This window comes from Schistocerca gregaria, chromosome 1 (genome assembly GCF_023897955.1).
Source record: "Schistocerca gregaria isolate iqSchGreg1 chromosome 1, iqSchGreg1.2, whole genome shotgun sequence".
NCBI classification, from domain to species: domain Eukaryota; kingdom Metazoa; phylum Arthropoda; class Insecta; order Orthoptera; family Acrididae; genus Schistocerca; species Schistocerca gregaria.
This window is the reverse complement of record NC_064920.1, coordinates 722612591-722633296: the sequence shown is the minus strand read 5'-3', so window position 1 is coordinate 722633296 and position 20706 is coordinate 722612591. Positions and strand designations below refer to the sequence as shown.

At 38.8% G+C, this 20706-nt stretch overlaps 1 protein-coding gene across 3 annotated transcripts in view; it reads right to left on the bottom strand.

Moving 5' to 3' along the window:
* LOC126266771 (cation-independent mannose-6-phosphate receptor) overlaps nucleotides 1–20706 on the bottom strand; it is a 599618-nt gene that overhangs the window by 253635 nt on the left and 325277 nt on the right. For 2 of the 3 annotated variants that reach the window (XM_049971299.1, XM_049971307.1), the window contains exons 19-20: nucleotides 13993–14173; nucleotides 10102–10175 (exon numbers count right to left, since the gene is read on the bottom strand). In XM_049971299.1, coding sequence (XP_049827256.1) covers nucleotides 10102–10175; nucleotides 13993–14173 — 255 coding nt within the window. Of the gene's footprint in view, nucleotides 1–7055; nucleotides 7913–8006; nucleotides 10176–13992; nucleotides 14174–20706 lie in introns of those variants that run through there. The other variant, XR_007548921.1, reaches the window with a different exon arrangement.

Below are 20706 nucleotides of genomic sequence, written 5' to 3'. Positions count from 1 at the left end.
AACACATTGACTTTTACGCGCTTTAATTTTTCCAGAAACCCTCTATTTGGCCGTATCATTCCACAAACTCGAATTTTCTTTTCTAGTAACTTCTCTGAAAGTTCCACTCTCCATATGAAGGTTCGCATCACTGGTTTTGCTAAAGACTGTCCAGTGCCGGAATATATCTTGAATGAGGAAATTTATCCTGTACTCTATGATCACACAGCATCTGAATGGGTATGCCATATTTAGGAATTTTCAATGGATTGTTAACTTTAAAATTTAACCGTCAACGCCACAGTATCATTCCTTCATCAACTAAGATGTTTTGTCTTAGATTAAAAGTTTGTTTAAACTTTTTGGAAAAATAAATAAATATGAATACCACTTTGAAAAGCAGGACAGCATTATCCGGTTTATTGTTGTCGAAAAAATGTAAAAATGGTAATATTTGTCCGAATCGGTTGGTGTGTCTATCAACGGATTTGTTGACCAATAATCATCGATCCATGCTTTTAATTCCCATAAGGATAGCAAACCCAAACCATTTTCTATGTTTGGGTCTCATAACATTGACAAATTTGGCATATTATTTATCCAGTTTCCATTGCAATTTTGACTATAGTACTTGCTGGTTTCATGGCTAATATATTCAAATAGACCATTCTCAATATATAATTCTACGATATCCTGTGTATCATTGGGAAATAAGTTTGGAACAGTGGATCCTTGGTTGGGTTGGTTTGTTTGGGGGAAGAGACCAAACTGTGAGGTCATCGGATTAGCGAAGGACAGATAAGGAAGTTGGCTGTGCCCTTTCGAAGGAACCATCGCAGCATTTGCCTGGAGCAATTTAGGGAAATCACGGAAAACCTAAATGAGGATGGCCGAATGCAGGATTGAACCGCCGTCCTCCCGAATGCGAGTCCAGTGTGCTAACCACTGCGCCACATCGCTCGGTCGAAAGGGATCCTTCAAATTTATTATGGGTCCTCGGTAAATCAAAATCTGACCACTGTGCACCGTCTTCTTCATCTGATTCATCCAAATCGGTTGGCAACCATACTGTTCGCCGAACTCTTCTTGGATGTATTTCACTATCTTCCAACGATTCTGCTTCACTTTAATTTTTTTGATATCCAAAGTCTTCTTCCCAATCGGTCAAATCGTCTGGAACGTCAGCCGAGACGTCTGCGCATTCATCGTAAATAATCATATCGTCTCTTTTGTCTGCCATGATGAAAGGGCACAAGTACTTCAAAAAACTTATTGACGTGTGTAGCTTATTGTTACCTAAACAAGACATCAACAGAATGCAAAAGATACTAAAGTGCTATTGCCGGCCACTATGGGCTACTACGCTCATGAGACTACAGTGGTGTCTCCGGCCACTGAGCGATACTACGCACACAATACCACTGTGGTGCTGCCAGAGGGCATTGTGTTAACAGTGACATTTAGGGTTCCAGGAAGTAAAGGAGTGGGTATGGAGAGGCGGTGAAGGAAGTGTAAAAGTGGTTGGAGATGGTGTCAACAAGGGGCAAAATTCTTTCAGTAGGGCCACAATAATCAGTCTCAATTTTAAATGTGCCTACCTGCAACTTGCGTGTTATCTTTTCGGTAAGTTGTATAAGGTGTCAGTTGTCACCAGATGATTTAATACAAGTCTCTTGCAACTCAACTCATAAACTATTGCAGTCTACGTCTGCTTGAACCTGTTTAATTATCAAGCTTTTGTCTGCCTCTACAATTTTAATCCCCCCTCCTTCACTTCAGGTAGAGAGAGAGAGAGAGAGAGAGAGAGAGAGAGAGAGAGAGAGAGAGCACACACTTGGAACACTTCTTTCCAGTGACTCGTATTCTTTAGTTTGTACTGCTTCCTAAGCCCCTTCGCATCTGGATAAAAAGGCATTCTGAAAATTGCACAGTATAATACAGAAAGTAATTTATCTCACACATCTGACAATTAAAAAAAAATGTACCAAATTTGGGAAGAAATGAAAGCGTACAGGAGTTTGCTGGTAGTCATGCATATTCTTGCCAGTGTGGAAATGAGAGGTGCTGTATCCTAATGGATTTATATTGAATGTAAGATCCAGTCAATAATAATTATTTTAATGCAAACATTTTAACAAGCATTTCTTAGCAGTGGGCCATTTAAATCTTGATTTTGAAGACTTGGGCTACAGCCATCAGATGTCGTGATTTGGTTCACACATTCTACAATTCAACTCATTTCTTTGTTGTAGTATTATTAGAGGAACATTATTACTGTCATAGTTGTCAGTGTTTAATATTTTGTTGATAGACACAGAGTAACAGGATAACTCTATTACAAACTACTGCACGCATATACGTTAAGACAGAAAAGGCAATGCGTATCCCATGGTTGTCTTAGGGGAACCATTAAGAAAAGAAAACATTAAAAACTTCAGACTCACTCTTCTTTAATGTGAATTCTAAAACTTCTTTGCTCAACTTGGTTACATATTGTTTATGTTATGTAACGAACTGTTATCCTACACTCTTGTAGCAACTGAATTAATTCATACTTCCTTGCCTAATCATATCAGTAATACTAAAAGGAAACACAGCATAGCAAAACCACATCACAGTGTCAATTATTACTTGCACCATTTAATATACAACATTACTCTAAAGTGGTGTAAATGTTGTCATTCCTTAAGTACCAACATTTTTTGTTTTCTACTCTCCAGAGGAGATATACTTTGAAGATGGGTCATCCTTTTTGACTGGTGATTACTTACATCCACATGTGTGGAATCTTTTCTCATCACACACATACTATGTCGGACAGCAAAGCTCTGTAGTTTGAAAGTCAGAAGGAAGAAATGAAGAAATTTAATTTTGTTCATATTTTCTATCCTACCATTATGATGTGCAACATTGGTGATGTATGACAATTTATTCCTCTTTTATGTTATCAACAGATATTGTCTGAATTTTCTAATACCGAGAACTTAGGAGTGCTCTAGGTTTTACTTGGGAAGAAACTTTCATTAGCCATGTCACATAAATTAGTTGTCATTGTTGACAATTGATTGCAACAGTAGTAACTGTCATCTTCTGGTCTTCAATGTGAAGACTGGTTTGATGCAGCTCTCCAGCCTACTCTATCCTGTACAAGCCTCTTCATCTCAGATTAACTACTGCAGCTTACATCCTACTGAATCGGCTTACTGTACTCATGTCTTGATCTCCTTCTACAAATTTTACCCCTGGCTCTCTCCTCCAATATCAAAGTGGTGATCCCTTGAAGTCTCACAATGGGTCATCAACCGATCCCATCTTCTAGACTGGTTGTGCCACGAATTCCTTTTTTTCCACAATTTATTTCAGTACCTCCTTATTAGTTACATGATCCAACCATCTAATCTTCAGCATTCTTCTGTAACACCACATTTCAAAGCTTATGTTCTCTTCCTGTCTAAACTACTTATCGTCGATGTTTCACTTAAGACTTTGTAATACTGAAGTCTACATTCATTGTTGATAAATTTCTCTTTATTAGAAATGCTTTTTTTGCCATTGCCTATCTACATTTTATATCCTCTCTACTGAAGTAGAAAGGATAAGTTATTTCACTAACCAAATAACAAAACTTCCCTATTACTTTTAGTATCTCGCCTCCTAATCTAATTCCCACATACCACTATCACTGTTTTCCTTTTGTTGATGTTCATCTTATATCCTCCTTTCAAGACATCGCCCATTGTTTCAACTGCTCTTCCGAGTCTTTTGCTGTCTCTGACAGAATTACAATGTCATCGGAAAATCTCAAAGTTTTTATTTCTTCTTTCTGAACTGAAATTTCTTCTCCAAAGTTTTCTTTGGTTTACTTTGTTCAATGTGCAGATTGAGTAGTATCAGCAACAGGCTACAAAACTATCCCTTCGCACCCAATGCTTCCCTTTCGTGCCCCTGCCCTCTGGTTTCTGTAGAAATGGTAAGTAGCTTTTTGCTGCCTATATTTTACCTCTAGTATCTTCATAATTTTGAAGACCGTATTCCGCTCAACCATGAAAAAAGCTATCTTGTAAGTATACAAATGCTATCAACATATGTTCGCTTTTCCTCAACCTACTTTGTAAGGAGAATCATAGGGTGTACTTCCACATTTGTCCAGAATCCAAAATGATCTACCCCAAGGTTGGCTTCTACCAGTTTCTCTATTCTTCTGTACAGAATTTGTTTTAGTATTTTGCAACCATGACTTATTAAACTGATAGTTTGATTATATTCACATCTGACAGCACATGTTTGTAACAGGAATCACTGCACTCCTCTTGGTGTCTCACGGTATTTCAGCTGTCTCTTCCATCTCCCACACCAGATGGAAGATTTTTGTCATGGCTGACTCTCCCAAGGCTAGCAGTAGTTCTGACAGAATGCCCTTTTTTCGATGCAGGTCTTCCAGTGCTCTATCAAATTCTTCTCACAGCACCATGCTTCCAATCTCACCTTCATCTGCATCCTCATCCATTTCTATAATATTGCCTTCAATCTCATTTCCCTTGTACAGACCTTCTATATACCCTTCTAATAATTTCCGGGTATGCAGCCGGATCCCGTCGACATTCTGCCACGATATTTCGGCCCAGAGACGTCCGGCCATCATCAGGTGAGTACACAACTACTGAAGAGCCCAGGTGCAGTCGCAGTATTTATACCGATTCTCTCGCACGTGTTGACATGCGCGGCATAGCCGAGTTGTACGTGCTGCCCTCGGTGGTGAAAGTAAAAGATCATCTAGTCATTGAGTATCGAATGACGCTGTCTATTCCGCTGTGAATGTATAATTTTAATAACAGGATTCCAAGTTTTATCCAGATGAAAGCCGTTGTCACGATTTATAAGATTATCGGCAAGACGTATTTCCACTGATTCCTTGATTACGGAATCCCAAAATCCGGAAACCGGAGCTAAAATTTTTGTTCCATTGTATTCCATTGAATGTCCCAATAAAATACAGTGCTCTGCTACTGCCGATTTTGACGGTTGCCGCAGACGGGTGTATCTTTCATGTTCTGTACATCGTTCATGGACAGTTCTTGTCGTCTGGCCAATATATGCAGAGCCACATTCACAGGGAATTTTGTAGACGCCTGCTTTCTTCAGTTGTAAATCGTCTTTAACGGATCCAACCAGGGCCCGGTTCTTTGCTGGTGGACGGAAGATAACCTTGATTTTATTCTTCTTCAGTAATCGGCCTATTTTCGACGACACATTCCCGGCGTATGGAAGAAACGCAGTTGATTTAAAGTCGTCATCAGCGTTCTCAGTGCGCTGCTTCTTGTTATGACAGTTGCGCATGGCCTTTCTTATTTGGCGTGAAGTGTAGCCATTCTCTTTAAAAACCTTCTCCAAGTGTTCTAATTCTGCGTGGAGGTTTTCATCGTCCGATATTACATGCGCTCGATGTATTAAGGTACTGAGAACGCCGGCTGTTTGTGCTGGGTGGTGGCAGCTTGACGCCTGGAGATACAGATCTGTGTGAGTCGGTTTCCTGTACACAGAATGTCCTAATGACCCATCATTTTTACGGCATACTAGCACGTCTAGAAATGGTAAAGTGCCATCTTTTTCAATCTCCATCGTGAATTTGATGTTCTCATGTAAAGAGTTTAAATGATGAAGGAATTTCTCCAGTTCCTGTCTGCCATGAGGCCATACAACAAAAGTATCATCTACGTACCGCCAGAAGACCGTAGGCTTTAAGACAGCAGACTCAAGTGCTTTCTCCTCAAAGTCCTCCATAAAGAGATTAGCTACCACAGGGGACAAAGGGCTCCCCATGGCGACGCCGTCTGTTTGTTCAAAGAATTCGTCATTGAATAGAAAGTACGTTGAGGAGAGTATATGTTCAAACAAGGCCGTCATTTCTGCACTGAATAAGTTACCAATAAGATGTAACGATTCCATTAAAGGCACTTTGGTAAATAGTGAGACCACATCAAAGCTGACTAATAAATCCGAACTGCTAAGCTTAACTTCCTTCAAGCGACTGACAAAATCCTCGGAATTACGTATATGGTGGCAACACTTACCCACATACGGCTTTAGTAGTGAGGCCAGATATTTTGCTGTAGAATAGGTGGTAGCACCAATATTACTCACTATTAATCGTAGTGGGGCACCATCCTTGTGTATCTTGGGAAGACCGTAGAGTCTTGGTGGTACTGCATTGTGTGGTCTCAATCTCTTGATAATTTGTTCAGGTAGAGAACAGTCGTTCAAAAGGGTAGCAGTTTTCCTTGATATTCGGCTTGTTGGGTCCTTTTCAATTCTGCGGTACGTGGAATCATTTAGCTGACAATATATCTTCTCGTTGTAGGCTTCCCTTGTCAGAAGAACTGTGGTGTTACCCTTATCCGCAGGCAGTACGACTGTGCTAGTATCTTCTCTCTTTACATGAGAACATCAAATTCACGATGGAGATTGAAAAAGATGGCACTTTACCATTTCTAGACGTGCTAGTATGCCGTAAAAATGATGGGTCATTAGGACATTCTGTGTACAGGAAACCGACTCACACAGATCTGTATCTCCAGGCGTCAAGCTGCCACCACCCAGCACAAACAGCCGGCGTTCTCAGTACCTTAATACATCGAGCGCATGTAATATCGAACGATGAAAACCTCCACGCAGAATTAGAACACTTGGAGAAGGTTTTTAAAGAGAATGGCTACACTTCACGCCAAATAAGAAAGGCCATGCGCAACTGTCATAACAAGAAGCAGCGCACTGAGAACGCTGATGACGACTTTAAATCAACTGCGTTTCTTCCATACGCCGGGAATGTGTCGTCGAAAATAGGCCGATTACTGAAGAAGAATAAAATCAAGGTTATCTTCCGTCCACCAGCAAAGAACCGGGCCCTGGTTGGATCCGTTAAAGACGATTTACAACTGAAGAAAGCAGGCGTCTACAAAATTCCCTGTGAATGTGGCTCTGCATATATTGGCCAGACGACAAGAACTGTCCATGAACGATGTACAGAACATGAAAGATACACCCGTCTGCGGCAACCGTCAAAATCGGCAGTAGCAGAGCACTGTATTTCATTGGGACATTCAATGGAATACAATGGAACAAAAATTTTAGCTCCGGTTTCCGGATTTTGGGATTCCGTAATCAAGGAATCAGTGGAAATACGTCTTGCCGATAATCTTATAAATCGTGACAACGGCTTTCATCTGGATAAAACTTGGAATCCTGTTATTAAAATTATACATTCACAGCGGAATAGACAGCGTCATTCGATACTCAATGACTAGATGATCTTTTACTTTCACCACCGAGGGCAGCACGTACAACTCGGCTATGCCGCGCATGTCAACACGTGCGAGAGAATCGGTATAAATACCGCGACTGCACCTGGGCTCTTCAGTAGTTGTGTACTCACTTGATGATGGCCGGACGTCTCTGGGCCGAAATATCGTGGCAGAATGTCGACGGGATCCGGCTGCATGCCCGGAAATTATTAGAAGAACAAATACGCCGGGAAAATTTCAGAAGTCACTTCTATATACCCCTTCCACCTTTCAGCTTTCCCTTTACAGCTTAATACTACTTTCTCATCTCAGTTCTTGACATTCATACATCCGCTTTTCTTTTCTTGCCTCCTTAATTTTCCTGTATGTGGTATCTACCTTTCCCATAGAGAAATATGCTTCCAAATCCTTATGTTTGTCCTCTAGTTGTACCCGCCAACTTATTTTTTAGATGCTTGTATTTCCTTTTATCTGCTTCATTTACTTAATTTTTATATTTTCTCATCATCAAATAAATTCAGTATTTCCTGTGATATCCAACGATTTCTACTAGGCCTTGTCTTTTTATCTGTTTTATCCTCTGCTGTCTTCACTATTTCATCTCTCAAAGCACCCATTCATCTTCTATTGTTTTCCTTTTCCCTGTTCTAATCAATCATTGCCTAATGCTTCCTCTCAAATTCTTGCCGACCTCTGGTTCTTTCAGCTTATCCAGCTATAATTTCCTACCTTTTTGCAGTTCATAAGCAAAACCATTTACAGTTACATAGCACCTTCTGCACATCTAGCAGCGACAGAGACTTGGTAATTCTTTAAATGCTTAGCTGTTCATCTGTTTAAGTTTGTGTGACATGTTACATACATTATAGATCTATGTTAGCCAAGGTATACGTTGCAATTCTAGTAGACAATGCAACTAATACATAATGCGATGCAAGTATACAGTTGCACCGTATACTCTAGCTAAGGTGGGTCCATGATGTATGTACCATATCATGCAAAAGTAAATATATGGACAAATGTGCATTTTATTGTATATCATACACTTTAAGAAGTAACTAGCCTCTGTGAGTGCTATGGATGCAGACATGCCAATGTGCACTAAGTCTTTTTAACTGTAAGTGGTTTTAATTTTGACAAACCAATTTTATCCACCTTAATGACAAAATGGTGTGTGTGAGGACTAACTCACAATGGAACACGTTTTGCAACAAAAAATTTTTCAAGACCAGACAATGATAGTTACAACATTCAAAAGAGGTTACCAAAAATAGACTTATTTATGCAATCTTGGCTGTTGCAACTTTTTAGCTGAACAGATTGTCCACCCCCCCAAGTAGCTGAATGGCCAGCATGAATCCTCTGGGTCCGGGTTCGATTCCCAGCTGGGTCGGGAAATTTTCTCCGGCCAAGGACTGGGTGTTGTGCTGTAATCATCATCATCCTCCTCATCATCGACTTCAGGTCGCCAAAATGGCGTCAAATTATAAGATCGGCACCTGGTGAAAGGTCTACCCGACAAGGGGCCCTAGGCATACGATTAAAGAAATAAATCTGAACAGATATTGTGTTTGCGTAAAGTTATACCCAACATTTGCACCGTGATTGTAGAGGAAGAAAATAATAATAGTTTAAATGTGCAGACAAAGTTCACAGATTTTTCATTCTGAATGCTCTCTACAAACTGTAGAAACTGTTTTTCTGCGCATCAGTAAGTTTTAACTGCACCAATTATTCATGGTTAATATGTGAAATTACAGCATCAGCTCAAGTTCAGCAAAGTTGATTCTTTTCCATGAGTATTTTAAACTGCTCCTCACTCAAATCAAAAAGCTATGATCAAAATTACTTAAAAGCTTTTGCAGACAGACTGGTAACAAGATACTGAAATATTTTGTATATAAATTTATGCTCTTCTCGAAAAAAAAAACATTGAGACAGTAAAATTTCTTCACTTCTGAACTTGAATCTGAATCTTCGCTACTGAAATTAAAAATTCTTCAACATTTCAAGCTTCATAAATCCTTTGGTTTTTCTCTCTTCTATCAATAAACAGCTAGTGTTTGCATGTTAAATTAAAACCCCCAACTCCGCTGCATTGGTGTGGACAGGACACAGACGGTCAATCGGTAGCAAACTGACCTGACAGACTAGGAGCCCAAGGGCAACAATAACAGCTCCTCAGACTGGTGAGTGTGCTGGTGGAAAACTGACAAACATTATAATAATTCAATGTTCTGCTTTGCATTCCTTTACTTAATAACTCACAACACAATAGCTACAACGTGTAACAAAATGACTCTATACATTTGTTGCAGTTGAATTTTCTGTAGTCTTCCAGAATTCCCTGAGATTTCAATGTTTCCCACGCAAACTGCCTATGGCTTTAGTACTGTGATGTAATATGGGCAGTTGACGGTCAAAACATTATTTGCTTATCACAACTACCTCTATTTCAAACAAGCAGAAGAAAGGCATGAGTGGTACTACTCTCTCAAAGGTCAAAAATCATTATGTGGAAAAATTGTCATGTCTAATTTGTTGGAATTCTACTGGAACATTTTTGTTTGCCAATTAGTTTGTCGATTTTTCTACTTTTTTCCATTCCATATGTTTGAAAACAGATAGAACCTTGCATAAAATCTCAAGCCAAAGCATGTACATATTACAGAAGTATATCATTCTCTGAAAGCATAATATACCTACCAATTCCATATTCTTTTCACTGAATTTCAGTCAATTACCAAGAAAGCTCACCACCTACCTTGCAGGTGAAACAACAGCAACTAATTAAAGAGTAACAGTAATGACAGGTTTTACTTACACTCATTATATACGGGTCTCTCGCAGTCGCAGCATCACTGCACATAATTTGTATGTGAGCACTCAAGTTTTTACCTACCAAGAAACAAGAAAAGATATGTTTCCTTGGAGTAAAAGAAAGAACTGAGTGGAAAAACTGAGTGTTTTGCCATATAAATTAATTTCACAAGTGTAGATCTCTTAAAATAATCCATACATATTGCGTACACCACTATATTATACAAGTGAGCAGCAAAACTGGCAGCTGGAGGGGAAGTATAGAAGGTACTCGCTTCCACCCTTTCTGTATGCTTTCCCCTCCTCGTCTCGCCCTACACCTCATTTGTCGCAAGTTGGAAGCCTTTGGTCTGCACTAGTCATGTGGAATGTGAACTATTGCAAAACCATGCTTGCATCAGCAAAATGAAGCACAGTGTTGTCACACTGAACCTACTAACAATAAGCATTCATTCAGTAGTTGCTTCCTACAATGCTACCTGTGTGGCTCATGGGGCAGAAATGAAACCAAGATTACAGTGTGTGCTTACAGTTATGGACTAGGCCAAAGGCTTCTCACTGGCACTTACCAATGAGGGGGAAATGAGGAGGAAATGAGGAGGTAGCAGAATTGGCCTATCTTGTCCTAGCTACCATTTTGTTGTTCACTGGTACAATGAAGTATGTTGCTAACAGATTGCTGTTATCATTCGCCTGTACAGACTATCACATGCACTTTTAAGCCTTAGAAATAAATATTGTTTATGGTATGTTTACTGATGAGGTTCAATACAGTCTTATTGGAAGACTAAAGATTGTTTGTTAAATAAATTGAAATCAATAATTACTAAAATATTGAATTGTGGTCCTGATGGGTAATTAACATCCTGTTGAAACTAGGAGGGTTTTACAGAACATGAACTATACTTCTACATACTCTTCAGATTTTGGGACAATACTTGAATCATATTCCCTTATCTGTATCCATTCCCTTACTGTAGCCCTACTGTTTCTGGGACAGCATGAAAAAGTGAAATCACATTCGTGTAAGTCGACAGTTCCAGTAGGACAATCAAATGCCTCTTATCCTAAGCCTTAAGTAGTTTTTCTGCTATGTTCGAAGTATAACATTGGACACTGTGAGAAAACAAAACACATTCCTTTGTTCAGAATCCAAGACACCTTTTATTGGAGACTGTGTGTGTCACAGTATGCTGCTATGCTTATACTTTGTCCCCTAGAGTGAATTCTAACAGTAGGTACCATCAGTTATTTGTCAGGTGCCTGCTCAATAAATTTGCCTGGTTGTCTCAATCAAATGTTTCATAAAACCCTCCTTATTATGAGCAAATTATATAATTTGACTATGTCATGGAATGTTGCCCAATCTCCTTATTTTAGCATAAACCACTTCCAGCTCTACTGTTCCTGATATAGGTCAATCGCTACAGTCTGTCTGACAATGAATATCAGATGGCCTGGTACCCTCTGTACAAAGTAAATACATAGTGTCCCAACTTCTCCCTTGTGGCCCTAGCCCCCCCAAAAAAAGACATTTGTTCTGCTATTATACTTCACTGCACACACTGACAGCAGGCAAAAAGGAAGGAGCTACACTTTTTGTAAAGATAGTGAATACATTTATGTGTAGCATCTTCTATAAATTACCTTAACATCTCTTAATGCATACATGTCTTGCAATGTATACTTATTCCTTGAGCCTTTCTTACCAAATTCATTTTAAATTTGACATCAAATTTGTACTCTAACTCCCTGCACCATAATGCTATCGCCCAGACTCCCACCAGAAGAGCAATTTTGATTTTCCCAAATTTAATGGAAAACGAAAACACACACACACACACACACACACACACACACACACACACTCCTGTGTTGAAAACTGCCAACTAGCAGGTGAGAATGTACACGCATCACACACTTTCTATCTATGGCAGCTGTAAGATACTGTGGTGTTGAAATTTCATTTATGTCTATTGTTGCATGAGCCTGAGTAATGAAAACTATCATTCTTACTGTTATTGGGAGAATTACTATGTCAACTGTAATGATACTATACATCGAACATGAAGAACACTCAAGAAAAACACAACATTTGTTCAAAATTGAAGCTGCTAACTAATGGAGATAATAGCATTTTGAAGCAGACTGCAGACAGCAAGCACACCAGTTAACATCTGACATAAATAAATATCTGCAATGCATGATGAAAAACTATCTGGTATGAAATGAATGTGGCAAACATTCACAATAACATGGTTGTTTCAGAACCACTGATTACACCATGCAATACTTTGAAATAGTGAAATTAGTGTTGTCAGCACACAAATTATACAACTACAAAAGGAAACTGTCATCTGACTGTCTTAATTTCTTCGTGATATATGAACATATTTACATTTGGCATAAGCTAGCTCAAGCCTATCATGTGGACTGTATCATCTGCCCTTCAGTGAAGCACAATGAGGGTTCATATGGTGCCCTGAGGCATGCTGTCATACTGTGGTCTTGGTCAACTTGCCATCCTGCATGGGTAAGCTACAATGCTAGATTAAGCAAGTGTTTTGAGCTTAAAATTCTCACTTTATGCTGCTAACCATGTTCTCAGGTGAACACCCTGTGCTCAAGAAGACAATTTTGCACCTATGACAGTTCTGGATTTGCTGTAGACAGGTTTAATAAACACAATGATGAAGAATAACACCATGTCTGCCCCCTCAGTTCCCTGTTCTGAATACAACTGAACCCCGGTGGAGTGTTTAGGAGCCCAAGCTGTGCAACTGATTTCCTCCTGAAAGGGCACTTTGAATAAGTAACCTTTGACCATGAGGATTGGGTATGTGATCCTTTGACTGATCTGCACTTGGTCACATGTATCGACAAACACCACCGCTTTGTAACCTCACACTTCTTTGTATAAGAATCATTTCCAGTTGTATGTGTTTAGTCTTTTATGACAGGCATTTTGTACAAAATTTATTTTGCTTTTAATGCAACACTGTTGCTGGACATTGTTACTCGTCAAGAGAGACTTTCTTGTATGCTTTTTATAAGCTGGTATTTCCCATCAATTTAATACCACTGCAGCTACAAGTTTTCTTCCTTCATGTTACTAGTAACACTTTTCTCACTTTGGATCTATATTCCATATTCTTTGAGCTTTCAACTGACTACTCAGTCCCAACCACAGTAGGTCATATATGTAACATGTTATTTTGTTTCTTCCTTATGCTGCTCTTCAATGGGGCAACAGGATGCAGCTGTGAATACTCTTTTTTTTCTCATGTCACTTGCATCTTATTAGAACTCAACCAATTAAGCTAGAATTCTACCCAAGTTTGGGAGGACGGTATTTCAAAACTATTCTGGTATTTCCGTGAGGTTGTATTAAAACCTGAGCCATATTGACAAAATGCAGACTTGGACCTCGTGCTTTCAAAAGAAAAACCTAATGTCTTGAGCACTGCGCTAACCTGCTCAGTTGGCAATACAATAACTTAACCCCATATGTGTTTTTAACTTGCTTGCTTACGACATTATCTAACTGTCCTCATCCCTCAATAGCAGCAAAACCCTATACTAAAGACTGCTGTCCTGTCTACCTCCAATATGAATTCATAAATGAAAAGGAAGAAAAACACCAAAAAGAGCTAAATTTATGTTTTAGATCACTAAATTAATACCAGCAACTATTTGTTTTCTTCAACAATACCTAACATATTCTCCTCTAATTTTTGAGCTTTATGACCATGGTTAAAATTAGATAGGGAATAATTTTATTGTTTTATTTAATATGCAGGCAATAAATCCAAAAATTTCACAGTTTTACTTACCTGATCATATTAATGGAATAAATTAATTATAAGAAGCAAAATAACAATAAAATGCTTCTTACCTTGAGCACCTTGACAAGCATTTCCTGTGATGTATATATGTAGAGAATTACTAGAGTCATCATACTGCAGTGTCGTTTCATTTCCAAATGACTCCCATGTTTTTTTGTTAATTTGTCTACAGACGATTCCATTACAAACGCTTTCAACAGTACACAACTGCATTATGTAAGACGATGTAATCTGGAAGTCAAAATTTGAAATGTGAAACTAACACTATGTCTGCAACCTACAATAATAAATTACAAATGAGAGCACGGAAAATGATTCAAGATTCCTTTGATTAAAGCATTATACTCCCATTACCAGAAAAGTTCCGGATTAGGTTTCTTATTCTTGAGTTTGCAACACTAAAAAGGAATTAATGTTGTTTTTATGTTACTTCATATGTGTGCATCCTCAAAACAACCTTGGCCATGTGCGAACTCACTAGATAGATGGGCTGTGCTTACCAACATGCTGTTTGGATTCTTGGTGCATTAGTTACGGTGGCACAACAGATGCAGATTGCAAGCAAAGAGTGAACATTAAGTTCTGCATTAAGCTATTGAAAACCCCTTCTGAAATATGGAAAATAATTAAGCACTTTCAAGAAGTCGTGCTTTCAAGTGGCACAATAGGTTTCATGAAGGCAGAGTTCTGTGCAAGATAATCCCAAAGCTGGCCACCTGTCTACAGAATATAACACAAATGTAGAGCGTGTAAAACAGTTATTGCAAGAAGATCATCACAAAGCTGTGCGTGCAATTTCAGAACAACTTAATTTGAATTGTGATGTGTTTCATAAGATTTTACAGGAAAATTTAGGGAAATGGAAACTTAATGCAAAACTTGTCCCTCACACACTGACATACAAACACAAAGGGGAAATTACTTTTGGATACATTGTGGACTGAACAGTGATTGAAGTGTTAACAAATATTTACTATCAAAAACAGTCTTGATCACAATTTAGCTATTATGGTGATCGGTTTGGAACCACTACTGTGGCCGTCTTCAGACCTACAGGTTGTACACAAAGCTTTAATTAGAGGGCTACATACATTACAGAAAATACATCAACTTATAAAGCTATAAAACAATGAATTTCAATGAGTAAGGACTAAGAAATTTTACAAGGTTATTCAACCTTAACCTATTAGTTAGTAATGACATCATTCCATCAGAAATGGGCGGAGCCGCCATTACATACAGTTCGATGTGCACTGGTTTCTCCAGTAGTGATTCTCCAGCAGAAGGAGGTACTTACTCATTGGTAATTCATCGTTTCATAGCTTTATAACGTTATGTTTTTTTTTCTTTAATGTGTGTAGCCCTCTAATTAAAGCTTTGTATATGACTTGTAGGTCTGAAGATGACCACAGTAGTGGTCGAAACTGGTCACCGTAATAAATAAATTGTGATTAAGACTGTTTTTGATACTAAATATTAATAAATACTAAGAGGAAAGATGAAACAATTCTTCTGAACTACTGGAAAGAGCCAGACATGATCCCAAATTTATGTCAAAGATTATTGCTGGCAATGAAAGTTGGTGCTTCCAGTATGACCGTCACACATGAAGCATCAAAGTGCTGCAAGGTGGAGTCCTGGATTATGCGCCTGAACATAACAAGTTGACCATCACGTATGTAGGTGTGAGGTTTCAAGATAATTCCGTACAAATGTGCAAATTCGGGGGGGGGGATCAAAAGTCAACATTCGAGAACAGTGACAATGCTGATTGCATTCTTTGATGGTAAAAGCATCATTCATTATGAGTCTGTTCCTCCATGTCATACATTGAACCAAACTTTTTACATCTAAGTCTTGTGACATTTGTGACAAGCAATTCAACGTCACCACCCTGGTTTGCGGCCTTCTCAGGACTGGTTCTTACTGCATGACAATGCAAGAACCCAGACTGCTTCTATGTTACTGAGCATCTGACAAGACATTCAGTTATCGCCATAAGTTTTTCTTGTTTTTATGAGTGAGAAGGCAACTGAAAGACAAGCTTCATCAAGATATTGCAGACATCCAATGGGCTTGTGATAAACAAACTGACAGCACCGCAGTTGAGAATTTCTCTGCTTCCTTCCAAGGCCTCCAGAAACTTTGTATAGATAGCCAAGGGACTACTTCAATAGGAGCTAGGATCATTATTTGGTAAGTGCAATTTTATATATATATTTGAGAGAAAGAGAGAGAGAGAGAGAGAGAGAGAGAGAGAGAGAGAGAGAGAGAGAGAGAGAACTGTCCTGGAACTTTTCTGACAAAGGGAGTAGGTATTGGTACATTCTTGTGATAGATTAAAATGTAATTTGCAAGATAGTATATTAAATGAAAATGTAATGGCTCAACATTAACACATTTATGCTACATGGATTCCGACTACTACTTAGTCACATATTTTTCACAAGAATAGCTTCCATGCAGGGGCTCGTTTAGACTAGCGTGGCAAGTATCCATCTGGTGTAACTGTCAGATTTTCCTTCTACATCTACATCTACATCTTTATACTTATTCCTCCAGCCATCGCATCGTGCATGGCAGATGGTGCCTTGTACTACCGCTACCCATATTTTTTCCCTGTTCCACTTCCAAATGGAGTGAGGGAAATATGACCAACTATATGCCTCTGTAAGAGTCTTAATTTCTCTTACTTTAACTTTGTTGTCATTATGTGAAACATACACTAGCAACAGTAGAATTGTTCTGTAGCAGATGCTAGTTCTCTATACTTCCTCGATTGTGCTTCATGACAAGATCACCATCTTTTCTCCAGGTATTCCCATTTGAGTTCACAAAGCAGCTCCTTAATATCTGTGTGCTGACTGAACCACCAGAAATAAATCTAACAGTAAACTTCTGAAATGCTCCAACATTTTCCTCTAATCCGAACTGATGGGGTTCCAATACCCATCAGAAGTATCAAGTATGAGTCACACTAGTGTTCTGTGTGCAGAATCTCCCCACATACCAAAGTTGACGATCTGTCTTCCCTGCAATATCATTTTGCAATTTACACCCAGACATTTAATCTATATGACTGTGTCGAGCAGCAGACTACTAATAGTGTGTACGAATGTTATAGGATTAGTTTTCCTACCGACCTGCTTTAACTCGCCTTCTTCAACATTTAGAGAGAGCAGACATTTATCGCACGAACTGGAAATTCTGTCCTAGACATCTTACATCCTCCTACAATCACTTAATGGCAACAGCTTGCTGTACAGCAAAGCATCATCAGCAACCACCGGCCATAAATTGCTGCTCACCCTGTCCACTAGATCATTTATGTATGGGGTTTCACAGAAATGTTACAAAAACTTCTAGGGGAGGTGGGTCATAAGATGTGGTTGTTGTGGTCTTTCATTCAGAGACTGGTTCGATGCAGTTCTCCATGCTACTCTAATCTGTGCAAGCCTCTTCCCCTCCGAATAACTACAGTAATCTGCTTATGGTATTCACCTTTTGATCTTCCTCTATGATTTTTACCCTCCATGCTTCCCTCCAATACTAAATTGGTGGTCTCTTGATGCCTCAAAATGTGTCCTGCCAACCACCCCTTTTTCTAGTCAAGTTGTGCCACAAATTTCTCTTCTCCTCAATTCCATTCAGTATCTCCTCATTAATTACGTGATCTACCCACCTAATCTTCAGTATTCTTGTGTAGCACCACATTTCGAAGACTTCTATTCCCTTATTTTCTAAACTAGTTATCATCCACGTTTTAGTTCCATACATGGCTCCACTCCACACAAATACTTTCATAAAAGGCTTCTTGACACACAAATCTATACTCGATGTTAACAAATTTCTCTTCTTTACAAATGATTTCCTTGCCATAGCCAGTCTAAATCAGTTATTTTGCTTCCCAAATAGCAAAACTCATTTAGTACTTTAAGTGTTTCATTTCCTGATTTAATATGACTTCATTCCATTATCCTCATTTAGCTTTAGTTGATGTTCATCTTATATCCTCTTTTCAAGACACTGTCCATTCCGTTCAACTGCTCTTCCAGGTCCTTTGCTGTCTCTGACAGAATTACAATGTCGTCCGCAAACCTCAAAATTTGTATTTCTTCTCCATGGATTTTAATTCCTACTCCAAGTTTTTCTTTGGTTTCGTTTATTGCTTGCTCAATATACAGATTGAATAACATTGGGGATAGGCTACAACCTTGCCTCACTTCTGTTCTAAATCACTGCTTCCATCTCATGCCTCTTGACTCTTATAAATGCCATCTGGTTTTTTATAATTGTTAATAGCCTTTCACTTCCTTTATTTTACGCCTGCCACCTTCACAATTTGAAAGAGAGTATTCCAGTCAACATTTTCAAAAGCTTTCTCTAAGTCTACAAATGCTAGACATGTAGGTTTGCCTTTCCTTAACCTATCTTCTAAGATAAGTCAGAGGGTCAGTATTGCCTTGAGTGTTCCAACATTTCTACGGAATCCAACTGATCTTCCCCAAGGTTGGCTTCTACCTGTCTTTACATTCACCTGTAGGGAATTCGTGTTAGTATTTTGCAACTGTGACTTATTACACTGATAGTTTGGCAATTTTCACACCTGTCACAGCATCTGCTTTCTTTGGGATTTGAATTCTTATATTCTTTTTGAAGTCTGACGGTATTTCGCCTGTCTCATACATCCTGCTCACCAGATGTAAGAGTTTTGTCATGGCTGGCTCTCCCAAGGCTATCAGTAGTTCTAACAGAATGTTGTCTACTCCTACGGCCTTGTTTTGACTTAGGTCTCTCAGTGCTCTGTCAAATTCTTCAAACAGTATCATCTCTCCCATTTACTGTTCATCTATGTCCTCTTCCATTTCCATAATAATGCCCTCAAGTACATTGCCCTTCTATACATCCTTTATATACTCCTTCCACTGTTTTGCTATCCCTTCTTTGCTTAGGACTGGTTTTCCATCTGAGCTCTTGATATTCATACACATGGTTCTCTTTTCTCCAAAGGTGGAGCATATGGCAAGGATTAAAAATTAATTAGCAAGCCACGAGGGCAAACATTTGGAGTAAGTAGTAGCAGAGGTTGAAGATTGGAAAGGAAACAAGAGAGTGATTCATTTGAAACAGTTATTGGACATAAAGAGTGCAAACATGATGTATGACATGTATATAGCTCTATAACATTGTGATGTATCGCCACCCTGTGGAGCCTGAAATAGATGTCATTGCAACAATCATCTGTGTTGCTGCTACAATCAAAGAAGCTTATGGTGTGTTCGAGTGGATCGGGAAGTCAATGCTCCATCAGTGCTTGGTATCTGATGGTGCAAATTTCGAGCATGTGTTGCAATCAATCCGCTCTTTTCCTTCCCGATCTTCAACCGGTGCTACACTTATCCCCGACGTTCAGAGCCACGGGTTACTATGAAATTCTCAACCCTTATGATGTGCCGCATCTCCCCTAGTACTTTGTTGCAACACTTCTGGGACACCTTGTGTACAGGGAATAAGAACAACCTATCACACTTTCCTAGGGTACCCCTGACAATACCAACAATACCCTTGTCTGTGATGAACATCCTCTGTGCCACTTGCGTATCTGGTAACCAAATTCTTACATCCTTCAAACCAATATTCAACTACTGCTTTAAATTGTATGTTCTGGAAAATTTTTCTTCTACCGAAGTATAGAAGAAAAATTTTCCAGAACATAAAATTTAAAGCAGTAGTTGAATACAATTAATACAATTCAGGGCTTATTAATATGATAAATTAGTGATCTGATCCAGCCCAGAAATAAAGCAATGGTGTCAGCCACATAATCAAAAACACAATCTAAGTTTGGGTAAGTTACGATATGATGTGCAGATACCAGTTATGCAGAATGTATTTTATAGGATTAAAACATTATGAGGAATTGACACAAATCTTGTAACAGATCCATAAAACATACATCCACAATAAAGCAATGTCCGTCAGACATGACAACCAGAAACGTGAAAATTAGATTTGAAACTGTGGGTCTTTTTGATTCTCTGAGCAAGCACATTAAGAAGAATAGGAAGCTGTTTGGAGGACTGTGTTATCTGTTTTGCTTGTGTCTTGTGTACAGAGGGACCATATGTGTCTTCAATGTTGTGCAAGAGTTACATTATCATGAAATGGGGTATCTGTGAGGGCTCTGTGTTTACTTCATGAGACGTTGTTCCAAGTCGGAGCAGCACCTGCACCACCAAGTACAAACAATTGCCATAACAATGCAGACTGATTTCAGGGCAGAACAGAAAAAACTGACTGAAATGTCATTCTAATGTCAGGACTTCAGATATTTATGCAAGTAGTGTTAGTTTCTGTACACTTAGAAAGAGATGAATTAGTTGTATCTTATAAAAACTGAAAAATATGTCACAGACACGCTATTTGTGGTAGAAAGTCTTTTGAACTTCCATCCTCAACAAGATTTCACTGTCAAGGGCAGAGTTACAAAAACCGAATATACAGTGGATACAGGTGAGTACATTGACTTCCTGGATTCAGATATGCAGAATGTCCATGCACTCCTGGGTCTTTCGTACACGTCTTGCGAATATAAGACTGCAACAATGTGGCAGAACACTGCACACAAATCAAATAGTTCGCAAATATATTTCATGAGAGGAATAAACCAAAATTAAATGTTCTTTTATGAGGGGGAACAAGGGTGTCTCTCTTCATGATTTCCAAAAATCACATGTCAGCAGTAATTTCTAAAAATGCACTAG